Source organism: Ciconia boyciana, chromosome 1, assembly GCF_034638445.1.
Source record: "Ciconia boyciana chromosome 1, ASM3463844v1, whole genome shotgun sequence".
NCBI lineage: Eukaryota > Metazoa > Chordata > Aves > Ciconiiformes > Ciconiidae > Ciconia > Ciconia boyciana.
Window position 1 is genome coordinate 81,988,683 of NC_132934.1, and position 27,313 is coordinate 82,015,995.

Consider the following 27,313-nt stretch of genomic DNA (forward strand, 5'->3'; position numbering starts at 1 on the left):
AGCTCACAGAGGATTAAATTACTCTGTTGAGCTCAGTCTTAACAATAATAGCAATAGTCATGATCATCCCCGGCCTCTGAATATGGGCCAGTTAATAGTGTCTCACGAGTAGGGGCATAAAAGGCAGTTATGACCGTGGAGGCATGAACATGGTCTACAACGAGCTTTCAGCAAGGCAAGTGACAGAATCCGTCTGGATGAATGGATTGATTAAAATGTGAAGGTCTAGAAAGTACAAAAACTGCTTTCCCTTTAAAGGAAAAGACTTTACATCAGAAGATACTAAGCCAGAAACAAACTAGGAGCCATACTTCTTACTCCTGACTCACCTACCAGTCCCTAAATGCTGAGGATGCTTTTCTGAGCATTTGCAGCTTTGTTCTAATTACAGGCTGAAATTGTATTTCCTGGCTGTTAATTGGTGACGTTCTTCCTTCCTTCCTTCCTCTCTGTTTAAATAGCACTATAGATTTTATACTGTTTTCCATTACCTCTCCTAATTACTTCAAAGTACAGATATTAGCAATTCACTCTGTTCACCAGCTAACTTGCTTCTACAGCCAATAATGGCTGCTGTGTGGTGCCTTCGAGGAACAGGTGATGGGTATGTTTTCTGTCATTTTTGTATTTACACTTGCTTTTTGCCATGGTTTCCAACTTTAGCATTTACTTGTCATATTGTTATTAAAGAGGAGTTTGAAATGTCATTTTGGACATTTCACCTCCAACAGTAATGCTTCTTAACGTCTGGGTTTAAAATTTATTTACTACCTTTTTTGGATTGCTGTAGTTTTTTTCCTCTTATGACTTTGTTTCCCCCCCTCATTTTGTGTCTTGCTGAAATGTTATCTGCAAGAGAAATGAAGGCAGAATGCAATTTTCCTGTTTCCATGACAATGTGTTTTAGAATCACATCTTTGAGCAATCCCTCCTGAAGACCTGTTGGTTGGTTTCTGGTTTTGACTTCTTTTTTGTTTAAATTGTAACCTGTTGGGCCTTAATTATAATGACTCCAAGATTCTCCAGCTGCCTTGGATTTTACTATTTCCTCTTGCTATATTTCATCCACTACTCCACCTCTTCTTTGCCTCCAACTCTTCTGCTCTTCTTCTGATGAACTGAATTAAAACTTTCACTAGCAGAAATTATGGTGTGCAGCTGTGCACACCATTTGCTGATTCCAGATACTTTCCCTCTGTTTATGCTTTCCACACAGATTGTTGCTGCCACTGGAAAAACAAATTAAATAAAACTGGCACCCAGCTTACTGGTGAGACTAGCAGTAAACAAGCTGGGGAATGTTGGAGCTGTGTGATAGCCTTAAGAAAATTAAATTAAATAAAAAGTCCAGCTGCAATGAACCGTTTAGTACAAATGCCTAGAAAGTATCACGAAGGTGAGGGGTCCCAAAGGGAGATGACTGTGGGTTGATTTTTATTGAGCCTAATAAGCTTTGGTGTCTTTCTCCAGGTTAGGGAGCTAACAGGTTGACTTGGAGGCCCTGGAAAGGATAACTTGCTCTTTCTAAAAGGCTAGGATTTCTAGTAAAGGATTTATTTCCATTCTCCTATTCTCAGCAAACCATTTTGCTTGCTTATTAGTTAATGAATAAGGAGAATGAGGGGAAGCATTCCCTACTTAGTATTAAGATACACATATGGGTCTGCTGAGATATTTCAAGTCTGGAACCTAACTGGCAAAATGTTGGGTATCTTCCAACGTGTGTCGCCAGCTGCATGTGAATATGCATCCCTGAAATGCTAGCATTTGGCAGCCATCGAGATCTGCAAATATTAAAGTATTCATTCTTGGATCTACCTATATGTTTATAACTTGCCTCCCCCAACTGTGTGTGAGAGTCCAAAACCAAAGAATCCCCAAATACCCTTTATATGCTCTCTGGCTCTCACTCCCACACACACTCGTACGTGCATGTGCATGTATGCATAGTTATTAGTCAAAAATACATGCAGACATTCACAAAAAACAAGGCAGAAAGGAAAGCTGCTCTTGAAGGGACATCATGTGCAAGATGTAGCATTCACAGCTTCATTTTCATTCTTTTATTTGATAGCAGTTATTTCACTTTTCTCCTGCTTTTATAAGGTATTCTGTGCTGAATATAAAGTTACCAGAAACTTGTGGAGGGCAACAGGGTGGATTAAGGGCACAGCAGAAATTGGTCTGAGACTATGGGGTGGAAAGGAAGCTGCAGACTAAAGAAGGGGCCTCTGAAGGCCAAAAAATAGCTTGTGTAGCTTTTTGGCTTCTTATTCCAAATGAACTTGCAAACCTCTTCTCCTGTGGGTCCAGCCAAGTGATTTCAGCCATTGCAAGTGATGACTGCTGCGCATACCTCTGTCGCAGAGGCAGCAGGCATCACTGGAAAAATGTGGGATTTAACAGCTGGCGGGGGGAAGGGTGGAAAAAGCAGAAAATGACCCCCTACATTTGAAAGGCGTGATGTTTCTTGCCTTGTCCCTCTCGCCCCCACCACGCTTCCTTCCCTCCCTCCTACACACGCATTAATAAAGCGAATAAGGATTTCAAGCTATGCATTTCTTGGAAATAGGTTGGAGAGCCAGCGGCACTGTAACCGATGTGTGATTCTCCTTTTAGGAACGAGTCCCATGTGCTGTGTACAGGGCTCGGGTGCAAAAGCCTCGCTGCCAGCCAGGGCAGAGGCGAAGCATCTGCAGCCTTTGGTTAAAGTTTCCTCGGTGCTGGGAAAAACAGTATTTCTGAAAGCAAAATGGTATTATATACGTAAGATATAACGTAACTTTGTTTTTTACAAAAGCTCCTATTCAGTGTGGCATGGAGCTGGGAGGGTCTGGGCAGGGCAGGACACTTCACAGTCAGATTGAAGACAGTAAACACACACAGGAGATAAAAGTTTGAGATTCTTTGGAGGGAAACCTGGTCAGAATTCAAGCTTTTGATGTGGACACAAGCCTCGTCTCCTGTCTTGCTTCTGCAGCCACTGCCTCCAAGTTCCAGTAAAGCCAGACTGGAGATGCAGTCTCTTCTCTTGCCCTTTCAGCACCCGCCGCCACCACCACCACCTCAAACGGGTGGCTGGTGCATTGGAGGTCCTGCTTTCATCTGACTCATTCTCCTTTTCTGTCACAGTGACCTCCAGTGGTTCTCTTCATTTATATCCTGCACGCTGTGTCCTTCTAAAGAAATTGGGCTAATTCTTTCCTTTTTTTCTTTTCTTTTAAACATCCACAGAGAAAAAACTGTTGAAGGGGAGAAATGAGAACACATCGTTTTTTTAATCAGATTATTGTTGTTGCTCACATGGGCACTGGATTCCTCCTCGCTGAACGTGCAGGAAAGGCATGCATCTGTGAGACTGGCGAAATAATTAGCTGGTGAAACAGAACCATTATTTGTGACTATTAAATGAATGAGTAAAACTGTTCTGAGATGTGCCAAAATGTTCACATAGAAAAATCAGACTGCTCAAGGGGAGGGAGGAGGTGAGAGGCTTGGAAAAACGGATTTGCTCAAGTTTGAAGCAGGTCAGGGAAGACTGGGGGAGGGGAAGGGACTAACTTCATCTCTGAGGTGGTCCCACTTTCAAGAACTTTGTGAGTCCTCTTTCTGGAAGTGGTTCTCTTTATACATTCAGACTTGGCTGGCAGCGGTCACCTTGCTTGGCCTTCCCTTATTTAAAGAAACAGCTGCATATGTCAGTGTTTTTGTTGCTATTACTTTGTACCTTGTGCCAGAGACTCTGAAGCTATAAGCCTGCTCACCTTATATGTACAGCATATAAATCTGTACTCTAAAGAGGGCCGATGGGACACTCCTGGAGGACAGGAATGAAAGGGAAGGGCATCAGAGGCTAGGACTGAGACACCTCTGTACGCAAAGAAGAGACAGATCATTATAGACTAGAAGAGGAATTGTGTTGAAAACAAGTCAAATACTGTCAAACTTTGAGGGCCCTTTGGGAATATTTTTTATGCAGGCAAAACTACCAGTGAACTCAACAGAAGCTTTGCCTGATTAAGGGCAGTTGAATATAGCCCTGGAGCATCCCTCCCCCTGCCTGCCCAAGCCCAACAACAAAAAGCAGAAGTCTGGGTGTTAAAGAAAATTACCATGAATGAATGCCTAGTCTGTTGTTGAAGACAGTATCAGGAAAAATTTACACACAAATTTCGTTGCTTGGAAGAGCCTGCGGTCTTCACTTCTGTTCTGAGATAGCTATGCATCTCATCTGCTGTGAGATCTTCCTTATTCTTGCTAGCCCTGTCTAGTGGCAGAAGGGAAAATATTGGTGAAGTGCAGGATGAATCCCAAGAATCCAGTGTGAGATCAACCTCTGGACTGTGTGCTAGCTACTGATTTTTTTTTCCAGTTGGATGAAGAGCCTGCCCTCAGACAAGCTGAGTCCGCCAGTGCACATGAGGCAGATCATGTGTGGGTGAGCACACCCTGCAGCGCAACGCCTGATGCATCCCCCGGTCCCGGGGATAGCTCCTGCTAACATCAACAAAAGCTCTGCGGGGTGTTTATAGTGCACCCAGACAAGCATTCCTTTCACAATACCTAACAGACATTGTATATACCACTGCAGATTGTTCCATATAATCCTACCTAGGCACTGACAAATAAGACCACGTCACGGACCACTCTTTCCCAGCTTCAGGCAACTTGCTAGTGTGCTCTCTTTCCTCTTAATGTGTTAAAATCACCTAGGATGAGCTGCACGTTTTCCTGAGGTCTTTTTTTCAGATAATTTTAATTAGATCCTTGTAGTTGTTTTTCATTATTCATGCATATGTTCTTACTACAATGCTGTTTAAATAATAACATGCACAGCAAGTAGTTCATGTGAGTGTGTTCTAAATTTACTGGTGATTTTGGACTGTGAGACTAACTCTTGTTATGTCTGTCTCTGTTGGTCTCTGGCTGCTGTATTTTTATAAGTGTAACTATTAATGGTCCCAGTGGGTTGATCTTTGTCTGATAAAAACGTCTCTTAAATGGATTAAATATAAATGACAGATCATCTGTCATTAGAGCTGTCCTTAACTCCAAGTATTTACCCCATGTCATCTTACCATTATCTGAATTACTCGAATACAGTCATAGTGATTGTGATATATTTATTTAAAGTTTTCATTCTCCTGCCAATAGTAAGCCTCTGAAACTGTGCAAAGCTGAGGGCTCTCGATCTGCTTAGCCCTACAGAGTCCTGACGTGAGAGTAAGTGCAATGTAAAAAAAAAAAAGAAAAAAAAATCAGTGGATGTCAGCTGCATTTCATTAACGTAGATAGCTTTTTCTGTATCTTATTTCATGATCTGGTGTTTCAAATATAAACAAATCTACTCTGTCCTGTAAGGAACTTCCTGTAGCCATTGCACAACAGCTAGGCTACTTGAGAAGAGGCCTTTTAAAGAACAGCCTTTCTGTATCTTTCACACTTAAAAAACCCCAAAGTTTTGACAAGTTTTTATACTGGTGCCAGTTCCTCACTGACTGTCACCCAAGTGATTGTCAGTAATGCTGTCCTGTGCTGCCCAGTTGTACTGAGAGGTGAGCTTTCAGATCTTCCCAGCCACTGCTCTGGCTCTGCCCCTGTTCTTCCCAGGAGTACATCGGCTTTGCAGAGTCTGTGCGTTGTCACGCTTTTGCTGTGTGCAACTGACTGATAGATTCTATATCCAGTAAACATATAGGACCTCTCTGTGATCCATGCTTGCAATATCGAGCACTCATGTATGTGAACAACCCCTCTGTGGTCAAGGAGACCATGCAATCTTTGCCTACTGATTGATTGTGAGCAATCATGTGGGACTCATATTGGTGTATGAGACTCAAACTGCTTGAGGCTGTAAAGCAAGCCTGTCAACCCAAGGAACATTTAAGCTAACTTCTCAGTATAGTTAGTGAGTCGCAAAGAGACTTGTCCTTCATCTCTTGTGATTTCATATGTGTGAGTGGAATGTCATCACTGCACAATGAGAAGACTCATCATTATCCCCAAAAACATGATAAGCCCATTTTGTCTTATGAAAAATTTATTAACTCTATGTGCTTTCCTGGTAAATCTCTCTTGGTTATTATTGGAATAGGAACTGGAGCCATGCAAAAGGTAGAAAGGAAAAGAATCTACTTACATACACTTCTTGCCTGCTGGCATTGAAAACTGTAGACTTTTTAAGTGGGTACAGCAAAGCACTAAATCTTCCCTGTTTTGTCTCAGAATTGCAAAAGCAGACTGGCCTAAAAGCCTGACCGAGGGAATTGGTTACTAATACCCCCAGTTCTCCTGTTGATGGGTCACCACTCCTATGAGCCACAGCCTGGATGAGAGGAGCCTTGGGGCAGTTCGCATTTCACACTGAGGGTTGATCTAGTTGCAGGACTGAACCATTGACAAAGTGATATACAGACACTTTTTCTTCTTATTGGGAAAAGAATTGGTCTTATTTGGACCAGAGTTTAGCTGCACTCAGTGATGTACTCTGACATGCTTGTGTTCTTCCATGTCCTTTCAGCTACTAGAGGGTGAAAGAGGGCAAGAATAAGTTTCTGAACACAGGTAAAGTGACTAACTGTGAAAACTTGAAATATATCAGAGTAGGTCTTCTTCACTCCTCCAGTGTAGTGACAAAATGGAAAATTTGGATACATACTGGAAAACTCAGGTTACAAGGTGGGATACTTTTTCCTTTTGTTGTGCCTTAATTTTCTGTTTGAGTGATACAGATCTTATAAAATGTAGTTCTAATGGCATTAATCCACACAAATCCCTCCTGCCTCTAACATGCTTGTGCATGCACAGACATGGCAAGAAAAGCCATTCCAGTATCTTGCTGCTAATGAAGGATTTTCATTAGTGCATACATAGAGCTTACCTTGTAGTTCCACTGGGAAAAAAAAATATCTTCAAATTTTCTGAAGTTTTCCTTAAGGGAAGCTTGTCCACAATACATAGAGCGGTCTTAAACATGCTCTCTGAAGTCCAAAATGTACTCTAGTGTAGCAATGCTCCCAGTAAGGTGCAGAGGATGCTCACCTGCATTGTCAGAGAACAGGATCCAGCCATTGGAAAAGGACTGTCCATGGCATATGCATTGCAAACCTAGTTAGTTGGATCACTAACTCATTTGGAAGGAGAGGCATGGAGAGGGTTAGATCACAGATATTTTCCACAGTAAATTAGTTAACATTAGCTATAGGAAAAAATTACTTGTGAGGAGAATAGTCCAGGAAACCAATTAAAAGAGAGGACTCTAGGGGGTATATATTCAAAGAATTGTGTGGGAAGTTGTGTGCATAACTTCCGCTGAAGTCAATGTCTAGGGGTGGATGGGTGATGAGAAACTGTCTTTAAGTGTGGTCACCTTTATATGGGTGAATACTGAAACCTATGACTTACTATCTGATGACGGTATTCATAGCCTGAGTGAAAGAACTGGGCTAACCAACCATGAAAAAAAAACCCAAACCAACAAAAAACGGGGGGGGGGCAGGCTATAGCATAATGTTTTGCCTTTCTGCACCAAGCTTTCAGTAGAGCTCAGAACATTTTAGAAAAGTGGGCAAGTCTGACCCCCATTTTGAATAATAATTGGGTTAAAGAAGTAAAATGACTTCTCCATGGAGTCCCAGGGCTCCTGTTGTTAAAATTGGGGCAATTGCATGTGCCTCTTTCCCTGCTTTGTTCTTGAAGCCATTAGAGAAACCGGTAGTAGTCTCAGCAGAGCACAAAAATGTATACTTTTTAATGAGTTTGTTGCTCACATGACCTGACTCCTCATGCTGATAGTATCCATTTTATTATGGGAGATATCATGGTGTGGTGCTTAAAAGGTAGTTTGTGCTTCCTCTACTTGTATCTATTTTGTAATTACATAAAGACCTTCAGACTCCAGAGAAACTGTTCCAGCACCTTTTCTCTGCAGTAAATTATGACTAAATAACAAAATGTTTTAAACTCTCAAAGACTGTAACTAAATACAGCCAGCATTCCCCTACTTTCTGAATTACTGCAAGAGAGCCAAATTCTCTGTGGTGGCTCAGGACATCAAGGGCACTTACTCATAAGTGAACACGCATGCTTACTACACTGTAGGTGCATTGTATTGGGAATAGTGCTGTCCACATGTTGAGATGGTGAATGCCTAAAATTAAGCCAAATAGTTCCTGTGCCTGAAATCCCTTCCTTGAGAGCATAGAGTCATTTCATAGTATAAGAGTAAACTACACTGGCTTTTTTTTCATGTGTCTTGAAAGCCAAATGAATGTCTGTATTTACGAAGGACCACGAAACAAACTCTGTGAGTGGAACTCTACTGTTAGTGAGCTACCACTGCCAAGTGCACAGAGCCTAAAAAGGTCTGGTTTTGAGGTCCCGCACAGGGTAGCTGCTGTGAAGAACTGTCATCGTTTGATGTCTCTTAACAGCTTTTAAATTCTGTAGTAAACATGGTGACTACTTAAAACCAGAGCAGCAGCGGGGTGCCAAATGCAGGTTCCCCTTAGAGGTCTTGAGCAATAACAACATTTCTGAATGTGTTAGCTGGATCTGAGAGGCAGGACAGCTGTTCAGTGCACTTCTGAGGTAGTCCACCATCTCCTAGTATGACACTCTGGCTTCATTTCTTTGTAATTCTGACTCATCTTTGCCCTCTCAAACTGAAAACTTGTAAACAGTCTTTTAGAAAATTTCAGCCAAAATAGTAATACCATTTTAAAATGCAAAACAAGGAAAACACATTGTATTATGCATGGTAAAAATATTCTGGAATTTCTTCTGAGAAGCCCTATCACCTTTGTGGCTCAGGGGAAAAAATGGAAATTTGGAAGTGAATCCTCTGCAACAGAAATGCTCTTTCATCACCTTAAAGAACACCCGGCCATGTTGTAAGCCTCTGAAAAATCACATTCATTGAATGAAGGCTCCTTTATCAGCAAAAGCCTTCATCACTGGGCATGGTCCATCTCCTGTGCATGACTGAACTTTGAGTGCACATCCCTTACTGGACAACCAAAGGTACCTCACCACCATCCAGCTCCCATGTTCCACCAGGAGTGCAGACCCTGCCGTCTGAGCATCGTGCTCAGAGGCTATGAGGGCAAAGGCGGACTATCCCCACAATGCCTGCTTAGCCAGGAGATTGGGAAAAGGCACTGGGATAGGGCGATGTAAAGCAACCACGAGGAGGATGCCTCCCTGCTCTGCTCTGGTTGGTTTTCCTGCTGGCAGGTGAGTAGAGAGCAGGAGGAAGCTGGTGTGGCTGCTGAGGGGAGAGCATAACCCGCCAGAAGAAAAGCTGGGATGAAGAGCTTGGAGAAGCAGAAAATCAGTGACTGTGAGCCAGGTTGCAGAAGAAGGACTTGCTGAGCCAGGATACTGGTGAAGGAAGCTGACGTGGGTGAGGTGAGGTCTGGGATTAGCTGTCCGAAGAGGAGGGAAGATGGATTGTGGCTGGGGATGGTGGGGACCAGGAGAAACAGAACTGAAAGGATTTGGGGTGTGGAGAGGGAAGGACGCGTGAGGAGAAGGATGGTGACAGAAATGGTGGGAGCAGAAACAGTGAGCCAAGGAGAGAGCAAGGCAGCTGACATCAGATGAAAAGACAGGAGCTGGATTTTGGCTTTGGCAGAGGAAAAGGAATGAGGCAAGGATGGGGAAGCAGAGGTAGGGGGAGAGAGAGGAAAGAGAAAATAGGTGGCAGAAGTAAGAACGGTAACATCTGATCGTGTAATCCTAGCCCTGACTGTAATGTGGGAGCAAAGAGGCCAAATGAAAGCTGTGTGAGCAATCTTCCTTCTGATACTTCCAAACTCTTGGAGTGCCTCCGTATCCATAACGCTGTCCATTTTAGGTGTGTTTAGGTGCACATGTGCCATGTAGAACATCAAGTGGGCAGACAGATGTGAATGTAAAAGTGCAGTCTTCCAAGAGGCCATACAATGCAAAGATTGAAGCTCTACCACAATTTTTTCCTCCTCTGAAATAATCATACCTTACATTTGTAGATCAGAAAATATCAGGATAAGTCCTGATTACTGCGGAGTCTCTGAGGCAAGTTGAATCATTGGGGTTGAACCATCTAAGAAACTGAAATCTTGGAAGATTTTAGCCCCCCACAGCTAGGAAGGCAAAGCTGCTGTAGCTGATCTCAGAAATAGGTGTCTTCAGGATTTATCTTCCTGCAAAACCAAGAGCTCAAAAGAACCTGCATTCAGCTTTGCAGAGTTAAATCCAATGGTCTGCAGCAGTGACTTTCAAACCATAGTCTGTGAACCACAGGATTCATAGACAGCTTTTATAAGGCCTGTGTAAAGGTCTTTTAGAAAAACAGGACATTTGCTACAATCGGAAGTTTTACATATAGAAAGTAGGAAAAAATTGCAAGTCCTTAGTGGACAGTGTAAGGATACGGGGGAGACTGGAGTCACTTCAAAATCAGGCCTCCTCTTATGGAGAAGTGGCCAGTTATTTAGTGTCCAGTTCTACAGAGCCAAGGTTTAGCATTTGGGTGTGTGGTTTTGCTTTGAGCTCTTTGGGCCCCCTGTCTGCCGAGGATCATCCTTTCTGACGAAGATAAATTGCCTCTGCCCACCATAGCTTTAGGTTTTAGTTCCAGCTGGGATATGTCGGTAATCTTGAGATACAAAATAATCTTCTGAATATATAGCAGTTAACTTCAGTTGTATAAATCCAAGCATTAGCTGGATACTATAAATAGGCAGGATGTGCAAGGAGGCCAAGTTGAAAATGTGCAGGAACCATGCCTTTTTTCTTTAATGCAGCCCTGAAGTTGTGCTACGTTTCATCATGTATAATATTTTTCATCTGAAAAGGAAATGATATGCATGTGCTTTGTGGCTGTAGTAATTAACTGGACATAATGAAGCGTTGAATTTCACACTTCGGAGAAGTGGATGGGGGAGGATGGGTAAGTTTTTCTCAAGTGTTCTTGCTTTTAGTGCTTTCTTGGAGGTAGTTTTCTGCAAGATTGGGTAGAGAGCAGAAATACATCTGTTTTATATTATATGATGGCTGTACTTTGGCAATGAAAAAAGATGGCACTTAAAAAAAAGGAAAGAATAAAAAAGAAAAGCTTGGCAACTACAGAATGGAGCAACAATTACAAGAACTATCTTAAAATTCCCAGGATTTGTAATTTATTTTTCCACGCTTGCATTTTTCTGATGTTGCTGATGTTGTTAAAGGAGTGGGACAGAGGAAATTCAGTAGGATTTTACAGAGTACAGATATCTCCATGAAACAATCTCCTTTATTCAGGTTGCCCCCATAGCAGCTGCTGTGACTAACGTGTGGGTAGTAGCAAAAGGGATAGGAAGCAGGATGCATATGTTCACTTCAAAAAAAGTGATAGATGATAATTTTTTTCTGTTGTTTTCTTCAGCCAGTGACCATGAACTAATGAAGGTGGTCTCCCCCCCTTAACTGCAATTATCTATGGGTATAAGGCAGAAGTAAAATTAATGCAGATGTTTTTTGGAAACAGAGCCATGTGAGGCATTTTTGTGGTGGGAGAGGGGAAAAGTTATTCAAGCAGTGCAACAGTACCTAGTGATGTGTCACCTACTGCAGTTTCCATTTTTTCTTTCCTTTATATATTCACCCAGGAAACACTCTTTTTTTTCCCCTCACATTAACATAAGGTGGTCCCAAAGTACAAAGACCTGAGACTACTCATGTGGTAGACATTTTCATCTTTGAGTGAAGTTGGTGGGAGCCAAGGACACTGAGCATCTGTCTATTTTTGAACAAGACTACGGGGTGTGACATGTGAGCACCTTCCAAGAGTGTAGTAAGTGATGCACCCCATGGGGCTGCTTTTCACATCCTCTCATTTGGAGAATGTAATGCTTCGGCCTTTGCAGGGCTGGGGGCTGGAAAGGTTGGGAATCGTGCTTTCCCTGCAGCAGGGTCTGAGCTATATGACAGTACCCCCAGGTTCTTCAGCAACTTAGCTGACTTGAAATAGAGCACTGGAACAAAATATGTTTTGAGTGATTTTTAAGTAAAAGCTAATGTGAAAATGTGGGAGTTTGAACCAATGTAAACACATTAAATTTAAAACCATTTTCAAATGTAGTGAAGAAAAAAATAGTGTTTCTGCTCTTGAAATTCCTAAAGGACACATTTTTCCTTCTGAGTCATGATTTAATTAGATTATATTTTATTAGACATTCTTTACAAATTTTAAAATACTGCTATTATACATGCACAAAGGAAAATCAGTTTGAACAATTGTGTGTAGGCATTCATTGAAGTCAACCACAAAACAGGAACATTTTATGTCAGTTATCAATGTACTCAATATGTATATCTAAAGTGCATTATGTTACAAAAAATATAGAAAGTCAGCAGCACCAAGATACGTTCACAAAATAAATACACTGGTCAACAAAATAAATTATAGTAAATGTGACAATAATAATTGTCTTAGCCTTAGCAAAAAAAAAAAAAAAAAAAAAAAAAGGAAAATTCACAATAACCAAATGTGCAGTTTCAGAGAGCAATGGGGGAAAAAAGGTTTTATTCTGAGCATTTACAATATTTACAGGTAATAAATATTTTAATACTTCCCATATGTTCACTATTACAGAATACTGCAATATGTCTTCCAAAAATCTTTTGCTGAAAATGTCAGCGCCTCCTGCAAAGAAAAAAAGGACAGTAAAAAACAGAGAAATTAATTTTCACTTCAAATACATAGACACAAAATTAATAGCAGGAGTGCCAGAGACTAATGGGTGTGCCTTGCTAGTAAACATTTGCAATAATAGGGCTGGTTTAACAATGCTATAGTTTTAGACATCTTTTCAAGACCTCTACTATATTTCCTTCAATGCAACTCAGCTAGCAGTATGAAGACCTGCTGTTTGTCATTACACTGAGGCCACCTATTCCACTGTATTTTACGCTCAGATAAATAGGAAGGGCCTTTAGTTTTCTTTAGAGCCTTACGCAAGAAGATTCCCGAGTGCTACAGGTAGAAAAATTGTATCAACCTATAATAAATATGCCAGGTGCTAAAAAGAAAAAAATACAGTTGGAGAAATGAGAAACTTGGTTTGAAGATAAGAAAAAGAAAGTCCTTATTGAACACTGTGGCAATCATGCCCCTGCTGTGTTAACCGCTTGGGTGTGATGCCAGGCTTCTGATTAAAACAGTCCCACGGGGCTTATTCGGTGTATCTTTCCCACTGATAGACAACCTGTTAGACAAGGGTCTGTTTACCTTAGAGTTATATATTTCTATGCTGTTGTGTACATGAGTACATGCAGTACTTATGCAGTAAAGGCTGCTCAGGTCTTGAAGTGAACAGATCCTTGATAGCATGTCTCTCTAAGTGCTTGAATAGTGCTTCTATAGTCTTTCTAAGTGCTATATCTTTCATTCAGAAAAGACTATAATCCTGAAATTTTCCCTCTGTGAGCCAAAGAGCTTGGTCCTGAAAGAAAGAGCATCTTGTCATGTTAAGCTCTGACTCCTGGTGCATTCCGTCAAAGCTGAAACAGTCAGCTGTGTACAGTCCTAAGATCTGGGAGTTTTCTAAGGGATGCTGGCCGCCTGGTGTGAGCTCTCTACTCCTCCCTTCCTTGTGAAGGCATGAGAACAAAAGCAGAGCCCACTTCTATTCTGTCAGTATATTACTTATACTACAATATTATTTGAAATTACTTCTTAGTGGTGCTGCAGGAAATGCTGAAGGGTTGGGCTTTTTTCCCTTCTGTCCCTGTGAACAGCACATTTCTGTAATGCACATTGGTTCCCTGGGAAACAGCTATAGGATGGAATGCAAAGCTATAGGATGGAGAGGGATTCGCTCTGTTGCTCGACTGATCGCTGAAGCTGCAGGTAGCATTCCACATGGCAGACGTGTGTGGGTGTGAGATATAAAAAAAAGCAAATCCTTGAGAGTTTAAGAGGGTTTTTTTTAACATGCACATTGAAAGTGAGACTCCATTTAACATTAGGGCGTCTACTCATTTGAAAGTTTTCTTAGGAAACTAGGTAACAACAGCTTAATTGAATTGGAATGGGAATATAGCTGGAATGTCCATGAGAAAGAAGTTTTTAAGTGCCTGGAATGGAAATGCTAGCATGAAGCTCCTTAATAATTAACTAGTAATATTAGGGTGTATTCAGGCTATATTACAATATGTATAATAATGGCACATAATTAATACAGCATGACTGTATATGTGTGGCTGCACTACCCAGGCCTATTTTTAAGATGGTGACATTTTCAATTCGGCTGGGATTTTAGGCTTTGTTTTAGAGTTTAAGCTAAGCCACATCTTGACAATGCGCTCTTTACTAATGACTACTTGCAAGCTGCTTTCTGTGATTTAGTCCCAGATTTTGCAAAATTGGCTTCTTTTATGAGATACTTCTTGTAGTAAGTCAAAAGATCTAGAGAGCGCATTATTTTTGGTCTTTTTTCTGACCTAAACCCAAAATTTTGGGATTGAGATGGGGCAGAGGGAATTGGCACAGGGATTTTAGTTCAGTGTGTTGAGCAGAAAAGCAGCACAGAGATACAGTTAAAAGCACGCTTAAAGTTTATCTTTGGACTTCCTTGACATTTGCCCTGCTGCATTATGCATATCCACTTCTTCACTGTAAAGTAATGATGCTTCTCCTAAGCTGCAGCTGCCTTAGGGGTGCTACAAAAGCAGTTTCTACTGGTGTAGCATTTGCAAATCCTGTCTGCACACACTTTCCTTGTCCCTCACCAGCAGATAAAGTAGAAGTTCCTGATTCAGCTCAGTACAGCTGAGGAATCAGCCTCGCTCAGATGTGGTCATCCCTCCATCTAAAATGTGCTTGCCCACCTTGTGCCAACAACTGCAGAGACAACTGCATTGAGCCTGACTCCCCCTGTCTAAAGTACATGTCAGGGAGCTGGGACTTGCTTTCATTTAAAGTTTAGAAATTATATCTTTTGCCAGCCTACGGGGATAACTACAAGCTCATATACTAGCAGTTTCTTAAGAGCTGAACCAGCACATTATACTCTGTACCTGTGAAGAAGGAATTTCCTGTTTTATGGCTTCTCTTTGTTTAATCATCTTCAATTAAGTATCTAAAAAATAGGTCCTCTTTAGGAATCTGTTTCTTGCCCTGGAGAAATACTGCATCTTGGGCAATAATATCAGGAAGGTAAAGCTGACTGCCTTCAGCCATCCAACCATGCTTGAAACAGAAAGGCTGAACTAGGAAAATCAACAGGGTTGTGCCTGTCATTCTTTTACATATCCCATTGGATGTACAACCAAAGACAGAGTAGTAAGAAAAAGAAATAACACTCAAAATGCTCTAGGATGTTTTTCTCTACATTTAAGATTTCTACATGCTGAAGACAGGTGCTATTTATCGGCCACCACAGTTCCTCAACACCTGTCGAAACGTCAGGCGACTCCTGACCGGGGTCCTGGAGTGTGCCTTTCATCAGGCGCTGAGATAAACCAGCCTCTCATACTTCACTACTAACTGCTACAGCCATGCTAACTGGTTTATGGTCAGGGACACTGAATGCCTAGCCCACAATGCCAGTAACTCCTGTAGATGCCAGCAGAAGTTGAGGTGATGGAGCACTTTGCAAACTGTGGCCTGTAAAGCTTAACCCAAGACTGGATTTCAGTAAATCCCACAGCTGGCGTCTCTTTCTACAGATTTACTGTGAGCAAGTGGCACTTCTCTTATGTCTCTATTTTGCCAAAGTGAAGGGGAGGAGGAGAGAAAAGGGTGGGGGTTTTGCTGTTGAAAATGCAAACATTTGAGGAGAACTGAGGAGTGGACTCCTTGGCTTTGTCTGCAAGTGTGCAGACTTCCACTCACTCAAGCTGAGATGACTGCAAGCAGATGAGTCGCTTGGGGCACCTAGGCTGAACTCTCCAGCTTGCCACTGCCCTGAAAATCCTTCATTGTCATACATGAGGGAAGCACGTCTCTCTCCAAAGGCAATGCTCAACATTTTTTAGCAGGAACGTAATTGTTTCACGAGCTGGCAAAAAGATGGAGCTGAATTAAAAAGTCCTAATGGCAGGGAAAATTTAATGGCAAAAGGCTGGTCTGCGTTGTTTGCAGATATTACTAAGAGAGAAATTTTCCGTGTTCTCCCCTAAGGTTAAACAGTAAAATGAAAAACTGTAAAGTAAGGGTAGGAAAGTTGCCAAAAAGGGGAGGCATTGAGAGGGAGGAAAGAAAACTTTGACATTTTATAGATGCAAAGCCTTAAATAAAACTCAGAGCTTTCAATCTGCTGAGGCCCAAGTGTGGGACCAAGATCTGACATGAGAGACACTACCGTTAAAACAGGAAAGGAAATTTTAGTGCCTATGATGTGCTTTCTTTTTGCAGGAGTAACTTTACTTACTACTCACTCAGCTTCAGGAAGCTCATTTTGGCAATGAGTGGTTTACTTGAATTGTTTGTCATAGGGAAGAAAGACTTTGTCACCAGCGCAAAGTGGAAAGGGTACCTACTTACCTCCAGACAGCACCTTGAGACTGTGCACTGCTTGAAAAGCCACTGCCCAGTTATGAGCATAAAGGTGTGCTGTTACTCCAGGTTTGAGTGAGGCCTTGGCCTCTCACACCGAAGGATAACAATTTCAGTAAATATATGGTATACCCCGCAAAAGGATATGACAGAATTACCTTAAAGTGTGATTATGTGTAGTAACAGAGTTGTCCAAGAGTGGGCTCTCGGTCACACCGCTTCGATACACGCCAGAATTTAGCCAAGCCGAACGGGCTCGCCTCTTTTTCTTCTCTTGTTCCTTACGTTTTCCAGGCTTTGCTTTCTTTTTCTTCCCCGTTACCTTCAGGGGCTGCTCCTTGTAGGTCTGTGATTTGTTTGTCTCCTGAGTTAGGTATCTGCCCTCATCTTCACTACCAAATCGGACAGGGTAGTTCTTCGTGTTGGTAGCAGGCTTAGGGTTAGGTGAAACCTCCGAAGTCGCACGGATTTCTGCAGTGTTGACACCTTCAATTAAATTTTGAAGGAATATTCTTCTTCGTAAGTCTTGGATTGACTTGCCCTTGTCATGCAATAGCTGGTGCTCCGATACAGCCCGTTTGCTAAAGAAAGAGAAGAGAAGAGGGGGAAAAAGACATTTAGGATTTGGTTATTGCCCAGTACTTGGCAGAGCTCCTCTCTCCTCTGGCCATGGTGGCCACAGTGGCTGTGTACCAGCTCTCATGCTTGGAGACATCCAGTTAAGCCAGACTGCTGGAGCAAGTCCTGCTTCTCAGAGTAGCTGCTCTGACAGAGAAGGGAAAGACCTAAGCGGGTAATAATTCTCAGCTGACTGATCACACACCACTGGACCTGGAGTTGGATTAGTCACTGCTCTGTTCTAGGAAAGCACTACAACTCTTAATATATCACACTTCAGGCAGCAAAAACAGGAAGGCAGTTGTCAGAGATAGGAAAACTAAAGGGTCAGATAATGGAGCACTGCAGTCAAGCAGGAGAGGGAATAACAAGTACTTGTACTGAAGCCGGAAGCAGTGTTCATACAGCATCATTCTAATAATTTTCTTCTCCTCAGTCATGTACTTCAAAAGCATAAATAAATAGATAAAAGTGCATTTAATTTCTAAATGTAAATAAGTGCAATTGCAGGAGCGTAATGGAAAAATGTTTGAATTTGGGTGCCTAAAATGTAGGCACTTCAGTCCGTAATGAGCTATCCAGAGAGGCAGCAGCCTGAGCATCAGCAGAGATGAGCCTCAGCCACTCCTGTTTACTTTGCTTGACCACTTGTGTCTAATTATGGTTTTAGATGCCTTTCTAATATTCCTTTCAGCGTGAACTTTTGGGGACAAATTTCTTGTCTGCTGTGGTCTCTCAGTTTTATGCTAGCCTTCTTCACTGGATCTTCTTCAAGAGCATCCTGGTTTGTTTGAGTGGGACTCTCGTACTTTTCCAGAGTTCATGATCTTTTGGTTCACTAACCTCTGTCTTGTTTTCGAGGAACTGGGAGATGGTTAGCTATCTGTCTTTTAGAGATATTGTACTGGCAAAGAAGGTATGAAACATCTGAGGAAAGAAGATACAAGTGGCACCTGGATAATAAATAACCGTGAGAAAATGCATACTTTTTCCTTGGTGTGGGATAGATGCACAGCTGCACTGTGAACCACAGAAAGAGCGCAAGCTGGGATTTTAGCTATGTTCCCATGAATGCTATAATACAGTTTATCCTTCCAATTGCCCTACTTCAGTGTGCTGAGATTGGCTATGTATCCTCTCATCTTGCATCAGGGTACTGCATGTGACTGGATTCTTACTGGCCAAAGAAAATGAATTCACTGCTTTGCCTGTCGTATAATCATTTGGTCAGTTAGCAGGATAAGAAGTTGTTTCTGCATGTGGGTGAAATGGGAGAAGATACGTAACTGTGAGTGAATATTCCTTCCTTCCGTCCCATCCCTAATTATCCTGCTACGTTACCAGGTTTCAAAACGTGGTGGACAAAGATAGTATGCTAAATGATTGGGAGTGTTCTGCAATTTATCTTTCTCAGTCCCTTCAGACAAACTCTTTAGATTTGCGATTTGATCAACAGCAGAGCTATTTGAAATTGACAACTTCAAGTAGCATTGGTTTAAGAGCATCCCCTTCACTTTTAGTCTTTGTCGAGCTACACTTGTTGAGTATTGGGTTCAAGTGATATTACATCTCTATTACTTAGTGTAAAATTCAAACAGCAGCTTTCCCCCATTCCACAACGAGACTGAAAGATGACTGTTGTTTTTGCACGAAGTGATACAGTAGGGATACTTGCTCAAAATCAGGCCTAGATATACTCAGGTTTCTGAGCACACATTTGACCAAACATTGTCTATATTTTAAGTGTCCGAAAACCAGTTTTGGATTACTTCAGGCTTTAGGGCAAGTATTTTATGCCCTTCGACTCAATGTCCCTAAGCAAAAACACAATGTGATAATACTGAGCTGAACCCATATTGTTTCATTCTCTTCAGTGCAGCTGTGACCATTAACACAAGCTCGAGATCTCCCCCAGGAGAATTTTTTTGACCAGTGCACTCCCTGAAGCTCTCCAATAGCCATCTGTAACAACCTTCTCATTAAGGGCAGTCTGATTTGCAAGTATGCTAATAGAACTAGCACCTTGGACTCCTCTGAGTGGCATACTTCTGTGCTGCTTGTCAAGCTCTCCATTGTGGCTCACGTTACATGCCTAGCTTCAGTAATCTATTTTCCCAGGATATTTGCATGGGAAATGCAGTTCTCCTTTCTCTCTTCTAGTTATAAAACGCATACAAAATCTCAGTGCTTTACTGAGTCTAAAGCACTGTGTCTCATGTGATGAGCAAAGCTTTCCTACTGCCTCTTGTAAACTACCAAGGATAATTCCTTTTATCACAGACAACCTAAAGCTGCCTTAATCCTGTAATGTGTATTTGGTCAATTTACCCACTGTGACAAAATCTTGAATCTCTAAAGCCTGTTATTAAAGTCCTCTTGATTGAAAAGCTGTTCCATTTTACAGAGCTGAAACCTGAAGATTTGGTTCCAGTACACACAAGGCAGTCAAAGAGCATTACCAGCTCTACATCTTGTGTGAGTATGCATTTCCAAAATAATGCAGGGATTGACATGTGAGGGGTTAGTGTGCCAAAGAGGGTGGGTTTCTGTTTAAATGTCTGTATGATATTTAGCATCAAGTCTGGCCCCAAATAACATTCTGCTATTCCAGATGATTGTATAACATTACGTAGTGTTACATTTCACATGACTTTTATTACTCAGCCAGACTTAAGGATTACATTTTGCCTACCAATTTCCTTTGTACACTCTAGATCAAAAATCTTCTTAAAACAAAGAAGATGTGGTAGATACATATCTCTTTGACCTTCTGCCTCCTTCCACCTCAGTTGTTCAAACAGCTCCTGTGTTTGTAAATCAGGGAAAAATACTTGCCCAAGAAGGCTGATGTAAGAAGTGCTTCATAATGGAGATATCAACAATATCTCACCCACACACAGAGAGTAGGAAGGGAATGGAAACTGGAATGATTGCATTCATATATTGGGTACGGTAAAATATTAGGCTGTTAGCGTTAAGATGACCCACTAGAGGTCCCTTCCATCCTTCTATAAAATGCACCTCTCATTCAAGGAAGAAGAGTCTGACCCCAAACCAAGTGCAGTAAATGCTAAGCTTACATGTGGTAGGCACTTTTTAGAGAAGGATGTTGATGGTTTGTATTTGACCAGAGTGTCCAAACTAATTACTGTATCCAAGTTCACTATGCTCATACGAGACAATGTCTCATTACGGGGAAAACAGTAGAAATCCATGACTTGTGACTATTCTGACTTCATGTACTTCTAGATAAGCTGTTCTTTTCAAGCACATTCTTTCTTCATTTTTTTCACTGGCTGTCTAGCATCACTGAGAGGCAACATTCTTCAAGCGACAACTTTCTGTCTCAGAGTTGCTTTTATTTAACCATTATTATCCTTAACTATTCACATTGGGTCTGATCATAAGTTCAGCAAAATAACTGGAAAGGATTCAGTCAGCTCTCTGCCTGGATTTTGCAAGACTGAATGCCCTTGCCCCTGGCTCCAAATGGAGTGAAAGCTGCTCAGCCTATCTCAGGGTTAGGAAAAATATTTTGAACAGACCTAGGGACATGATGCTGCAGTGTCTGGGCACGCTGATAAAAATATCTAATTTCACTTTGAGGCATTACTGGGTTTCTCAGAAGTTCTTTAGCAGCTAAAGCATTTCTATAACAAATAGTATGTCTGGCAATCTTTTCTTGGGACAATTTGCTATTGCTTTCCATGGGAGATTTGCCTCAGTAAAGCCTGTAGAACCAGGCCTATGTCATTTTGATTATTTTTGCATGGCTATAATAATGTGCTTCAGTATTTTCATCCGTTACTGGTTTAAGCCTTTGACTGAAAAAAAAAAATCTCTAGGCTTAAGTGAGTTATTAACCATTAACTCTAGGAATGGTTTGTGGTGATATTAAAACAGGACACATGTTTGAGTGTGGTGTCTGTGTTTGTGCTGTACCCACAAACAAAACTACGTGAATGCCACTAACTGACAGCTAACTGGTTTCTTGTGTGTGTTTTACATGCCATAGCAAAGAGGGAGCTGAGAAATGCATTTTGACTGTTTAGCTTCCACTTTTTTTCTCCCCTGTCAGGATGGAATGGGGATGTTGGGAGGATCTCTAATCCTGACCTTTAAAAACAAGTGTTAAAACAACACTTCAAAAAGAGAAAGAGTATTTCTTAGCAAATCTAGCTTTTTAAAAACCAAATTTGGCTTAGATCCAGGTCAGAGTTTCTTAGCCAAGGAAATACAGCATTTGACTGTACTTCAATTATTTTCATTTTTTAATTTCTGAAACTGAAGTTTGATTCCTCTATAGCCCAAGAGAAGAAAATGGTCTCAAATGAAAGAAATAGCTCAATAATAGTTTGCAGGAGTACAGGACAGCTAAGCATTAATGGGCTGGGAAGAATGCACTGTAGCATTATCAGCAATAACATGTTCTACACGATTTGCTGTAGGAGATTTGTAATAGCTGTCTGCCTGGTGCCAAAGTTCAGGTGTGTCTGAAGTCACTTCACCTGGGGGATTTTTATTTTTTTTCCTTGCTTAAATGGCAGAGGAAGTGCTATTTGGAGATCTTGTCCTTATGTATGTAATAAACAGTTACAAGGAAAGCCATCTGAAATTAAGTTTGCTGTGTCATGTTTCCCTATAAGTTGTGATTGGATTTTCCCACCCTCTTTCTCCAACCTGACTTCCTTTTGAATTTAGTAACAATACAGCCCTCCACAGTATGACTGAAGTGTTTCTTCCTTAGAAAATCTGATGCAAGTCCAGTGAAAGCCAGTGAGTTAGATCTGTGAGACAGCTGCTCCTACATCAGCCCAGTGGCTTCTCTTCTGCACTTTGCGTAGGGGTTATTAGTATAAACTATGCTGATTATTTTGGAAGGAGCAAAAAGGTCATTTCCTGAACAGACTCTCTTAAGGTACATTATCATTTATCAAAAAATATGCTTCTGCCTCCAAGTCAGATACTGGACTCCCTTTGGAAATGTGTTTTTGCTGAAGTGGCAGAAATCCAAATAAATTGTTCAGTACTTCAGTTTCAAGACGGCCCTCACTACTGCGTGTTTCCCCTGCCCTTATCAATATTGGCTCCATGCCAGTGCGGAGAAGTGTATGGTACTTAGCGTAACACACGGCAGTTTGATAAAACGGGATGCTCCCTACTTGGGCCCTCCCAGGACGCGGAGAGGTGCACGGGCAGTAGCGCATGCTGGACTAGCACACAGCTGCATTGCTGCTCCCCTCGGAGGAAGAGACCCTCAGCTTTAACATCTCCCTCCCAAAAGCTTTGTACGTTCCGGCAGCTGAAAAGCGCCCTTTCCCTGCCCCAGACGCGCTCTGCCTATCGCTTAGACACCTCCAGTGAGCACCTGGGGCAGGTAACCCGGAGCCGCTCCGCTGCAGAGCCGCGCCGGCAGCGCTGCTGGAGGCTGCAACCCCCCGGGCTGCTCCCGCCGCCGGCACCGGCGCTGCCGGCCCGGGGGGGCCCGACCACCTCCCTCCCCACCCGCACCGCGACGGAAGCGAGGAGGAAAAAAAAAAAAAAAAAAGAGAAACTCACAGTCTGCGGCTGATCCCCTCTACTGATCTCCCGTACGAGGGCACGGAATAACTCAGCAGAAACACTGCGAAACTCCACTGCTGGAAGAGTTTAGTGAACATTGTATCCTCCGGGTCTCAAAACCTGCAAGGAAAGGGAGATCAGTCCCGAGGGACATATGCGCCAGCGCCGTCCTCAAGCAGTCCCTGCTTTCGGCTCTACCAGCCCCGAGGTTGTGAAGGAAAAACAAACTTTCTGAGCTCTCGGCAGCGGCTCACTTCTTCCAAACTTCTCTCGTCTCTCTCCCTTCCTTGCTGTCTGCCTCTCCCTCCCTCCCTCCTTCCCTCCCTCCCTCTCTCTTTCTGTCTCTCGCTGCCCGGAGGCAAGATCTCTCTCAATATTAGTTAAAAAAATCATCTAGCTCATATTTGACTCGGGTTAAGAGAGCGCGTCCGTTTGTCACCCTGAGCCCTGTTCAATTCTAGTCCGCTAAGCCGCTGTGTCAGGGCTTTACATTACAGGAGAAGCCCTCTTTGCAGATAAGGAAAGATTCCCAAAAGTCGGCTCAGCTACCCTCTTCTCTGTAAACACAGGCGCGGACACACACACACACACACACACACACACAGAGATTCAGGCGGGGCGGGGGCGGGGGGGGAATGCATCTATACATCTGTCTTTAAGTATACCTCTGAAAAAAATAGTCAGGTTCACGTCCTCTGCTTCCTGAAAGTTGGGTCCACAACTGTGGCAAGGAAAGGGAACCCAAGCGAAGAGCGCTGCCTAGCTGGAGAGCCCGAGAGGTCTAAGAGGAGCGGTAGCCCGGGGAGGCTCAGGGGCTGGGAAGCATGCTTGGCTCCGCAGGTTGGATTGGGCTGGAGCCTGCGAAGTTCACACGCTCCGAAGCAGCCTCTGGGAGACCTGCGGGAGGACGGAGGGTTTTGCAAAGAGATGGCGCCCTAGGAACATGTGCGGAGAGAGCGAGAGCCCGGGCGGGATACCCACAGCCAAAAAGGAGACCAGAAATCAGCGCTTCCCGGGACCGGAATCAAAAAGGAGCGAGGGAAGGGAAACACCCGACACAGCACATGCACTCGGCAGACCCTAAGGACTCCGGCCAAGCTCTTCGCATCTTCTGCAGCCGGGCTCCTCTCTCTCTCTCTGCCCCCACCTCTCCCCTTTTGTGTTTACCCCTAGGTCAGCGCCTCCCCTGCCGCAGCACAATGCAAAGGGCGATTCCCCATCAGTGGGGGCACTTTTTAGATCAAGCCCAAAAGCCCAGCCTGGGATGGTTGCCGCCTTTCCTTTCACACACCTACCGTTGTTCGTCGCAGTTCCCCTATTAGCTGGAGGGTTGAATCCTAATGATGTTAATTGTACGCTAGTAAAGGGGAGGGGGGGCTAGGGGGGAGGGCTGGGGGAAGGACTCGCAGTCTATGAACACAGGCGCTCCTGGCCAAAAAAGTAAATTAGTGGAAAGTTTTCTCCTCCTCTCCCTCTTTCGCCTTCCACTTCGCCCTCCGTCAATCTGGCCAGGGCGCTGCGAATATCTGTGTCAGGTTGCGCTGCCGTGCGGGGCGGGCAGCGGCGCGGGGCTGCGGGGGCAGCGCGGCACCGGCGGCAGTGCCCGGAGCGGCGGGAGCGCGGCCAGCCCCCCCCGCCCCGCCGGGGTCCCACCGCCGCCCCCCCAGCCCCACCGGCAGCCCCGCAGCCCCCGACGGAGGGACCAGATTTTTCCATCACAGGAAAACACTTATGTAAAAAGCAAAGGTAGCACAATCCGCCCCTTCATGCGCCCGCTTGCGCAAGAACCTGCCCCCGGCTATCACGGAGTAAGGTCCGGGGAGAAAGCCTGGGGGGTCGGTGCGCCCCTTGCGCCCACCCCCCGGCGGCTCTTCGGGAGGGAAATACTTTGCAAGCCAATCTCCTGTTCGACGGCAGAGGATGGGCTCTCCCGCACGCTGTGGCCCTGCCCAGGCGGGCAGCAACGAACACCGGGGGACGCCGGCTCCGTGCCGGTAGCATCCCGGGACCCCTCACTCCTCCGCGGCCGCGCACCCTCCGCGGGGCTCCGCTCCGCGCCCCGCCGAAACCTCCCCGGAGCGACCTGCCCGCGGGCAGCGCCGCTACCCCCAGGTGCGGAGGGGTCGCTGGTTTCTGCCACCGACAGCCTGATTTACAGCAAGTGCTTTCCCAACACCCTCACAAGCCGCAACACAACACTGAGGTGTGCCGGCTGGTTGCTCCTTCTCATCCTCTCCCGGCATTAAGGAACGCTTTCTGGAGAAAGTTCAGGCGCGAAGCAAACCATTTTTCTACCTGCAGGTTATCTCGCGTTAAACGGCACTTGCTGCCACAGTTTAAAAGCCCAGCTCCTTAGCCAAATTTCATACCACACAGGCAAATAAAACCGAAAACATAAGAGCTGAAATAGAGGTCATGCTGAAAACATTAAATCGTTTATGCTGTAAATAAATTCCCTGAACACCGGGTAGGCTATAAATTAAAATGTATAGCTAATAGGCTTCTTTGATTTACACTGCCCCTTCGACTAATTAAAAATAATTGTGAAATCCCCTGAAAACAGCCCCCACACACTCATAGGTCTATTGCTGATGTTAAAGGTAAAACGTCCATCAAATATTTTTAGAATTTCCCTTCCCCCAGAAATTTAAAAAAAAACCCAAACCCAACCCTTTCAGACTCAGGAAAAATAAATAGCCTTTATAAACTTGGAATACTGAAGTTCTTCACAATTTATTACTTCACCTTTTCCTTGAGTTACAGCCCTCTGTGCCTCTCAGAGATCACCCTGGCCAACAGTGGTTGATCTTCTCAGCAATCGCTTCCAAAACTATGTTCTATCCTTAAGAAAAAGAAAAAAAAAAGAAGTGAAATAAATCAAAAAAGTAATACTTTTCAAAAGAAATCCGGCCCTACAGAGTTTTTATTCTGCCTGCAACAGATTAGTGCTAAATAAAGGGTGTTAAAAGCAGGTGCTTTGCTCCCTTGCTGCTCTTTTTATTACGAAGAACAGAAGCTTCTCCTAATATATATAGTGAGGGAGACCCTTCTCTATTGCTTTTATTGAAAAGACCAAACTTGTGACATCACTAACCACCTTCCTATGGCTGAGTTTGCCTCATCTCTGCCTCAGTGGGCTTGGAAAAAAAAAAAAAAAAAAAAAAAAAAGAGAGAAGGAAAAAAAATACAACCCAACTATGGCTTTGCTAATATGGCAGGAACTGAGCAGTGCCAAACCCGTTTAGGAGACTTACTATCATACCATGATACCATTCCCCTTCCCCCCCCGCCCCCCCGCCCCCCGAAGCCTGTCATCTGCAACAACGGGCGCAGCGCTTTTTCTCCTGCCACCTACACAAATGCTTAACCCGTGAGCAAACTCCTCCTGGTACCTAGCCTCACCGCAAGCCTGAGCCCTCCTCCGTGGCAGGACGGGGCGAAAAATCCCTTCTACCAGGGCTTAACCCCCCCCCTTTCCCCGCCTGGAGGGAGCCTGGCCGGCTGCGCGGAGCGGGGGATGCGCACCCCGAGGAAGCGGCTCCCGGGAGGGACCCGCCGCCACCTGCAGCATCTCACCCCGCCGACCCCGGCCGCTCCTCCCTGCCAGGTCCGGGTGTCCCCTGGCCTCGGAGGGGGAGATGAGAGGATGAGGCTGGACGAGAGGAAGGACCGGCGGAGCGATGCTTTGGCACAGGTGTGGGGACGGGAACCGCGCCGGACGGCGCGATTCCCGTCCCCACACCTGTGCCAAAGCATCGCTCCGCGCATGGGGCAGCCCCGGGCACGGCTGGTCCCGTGTCTAGGAGCGGGGAAAAGGCACAATTTTGTTCGGGTTTCACCTGCCGGGGCCTCGGTTACGGCAGGGCTCCCCGCCAAGGTGAGGCGCTTGCGGCGGCTGGTTGTTTTCCCAGCCGGGACGCACGGAGGGACCGGTCGTTTTGTCGGACCTGGAAAAGGCTTCAGCCGTGGGGAGGTGAGGCAAAACCCTGTGTTTGCCTTTCTGGTCAAGTCCTCCCTGCCGCGACAAGGCAAACCTTATCATTTTAGGTTTTCTGCCTCCCCTTACTCCCCCCTTCCCGCCTCAAAGACAATGAGATTTTGGAGGGATGCCGCGCTTGGCTTCTGCCTCCTTTTTCCATACGTATAAACAGGCATAAATCAGCTTTCCTACGAGGAAGTTGACCTGGGAGCTTGGCTAGGAAGATGAGTCCCTGTTCCAGGTTTGGCACGTAATTCCCCAGCGGGGAATAGGGCCAGGGGCTGCGGGCGCTGGGTGACCGGGCTCCCCCCAAAAGCCGCTCAGGAGCGAAACCTTCCCCTGAAACAAAAGCCGACAAGTGGGACAGGTTCAGCTAATGGGGGAGGAGGTGCCATTGCAGCCTCAGAGAGAGAGAAGGAAAAAATGACTAACCCCCGCCCGGTGCTCAGAGGCAGGCTAAATCCTCAGCTCTGCAAACTTCCCATCCTTCACCTTTGTGAAGTTCCGCCTCTCCCTCCTCCCTCTTGTTTTATTCACAATAAAGCATTTTCGTCATTTCCCCTCCCGGATTTCTATAACCTTAGTTGCACTCGTCCAGGGCTTCGGTTCAGACGGGGAGTTTAACCTCCCCA

General features: G+C 44.2%; 1 protein-coding gene across 3 annotated transcripts; it reads right to left on the reverse strand.

Annotated features, from left to right (window-relative positions):
• Positions 1-12,164: 12,164 nt before the first annotated feature.
• Positions 12,165-25,818, reverse strand: PTHLH (parathyroid hormone like hormone). 3 transcript variants are annotated; one of them, XM_072877409.1, is made up of 5 exons: positions 25,797-25,818; positions 25,448-25,544; positions 22,700-22,822; positions 16,681-17,103; positions 12,165-12,667 (listed from the first exon to the last, which is right to left on the reverse strand). In XM_072877409.1, exons 3-5 carry the CDS (start codon positions 22,798-22,800, stop codon positions 12,658-12,660), a joined length of 534 nt encoding a protein of 177 aa, XP_072733510.1. In that variant the 5' UTR covers positions 22,801-22,822; positions 25,448-25,544; positions 25,797-25,818; the 3' UTR covers positions 12,165-12,657. The 3 variants fall into 3 exon arrangements, with proteins under 3 accessions (XP_072733510.1, XP_072733521.1, XP_072733527.1); XM_072877420.1 differs by lacking the exon at positions 25,797-25,818 and adding an exon at positions 23,368-23,599 and having other exon boundaries at positions 25,448-25,751; XM_072877426.1 differs by lacking the exons at positions 25,448-25,544; positions 25,797-25,818 and adding an exon at positions 23,998-24,147.
• Positions 25,819-27,313: the final 1,495 nt, after the last annotated feature.

What these genes read in the sequence shown, in the direction of transcription:
- PTHLH (XM_072877409.1), bottom strand. Translation starts at nt 22,800, where the DNA reads ATGTTCACTAAACTCTTCCAGCAGTGGAGTTTCGCAGTGTTTCTGCTG. An exon ending in GAGGGGATCAGCCGCAGACT is followed by an intron (nt 17,104 to 22,699) that starts GTGAGTTTCTCT and finishes CTCTTTCTTTAG; the next exon opens with CAAACGGGCTGTATCGGAGC.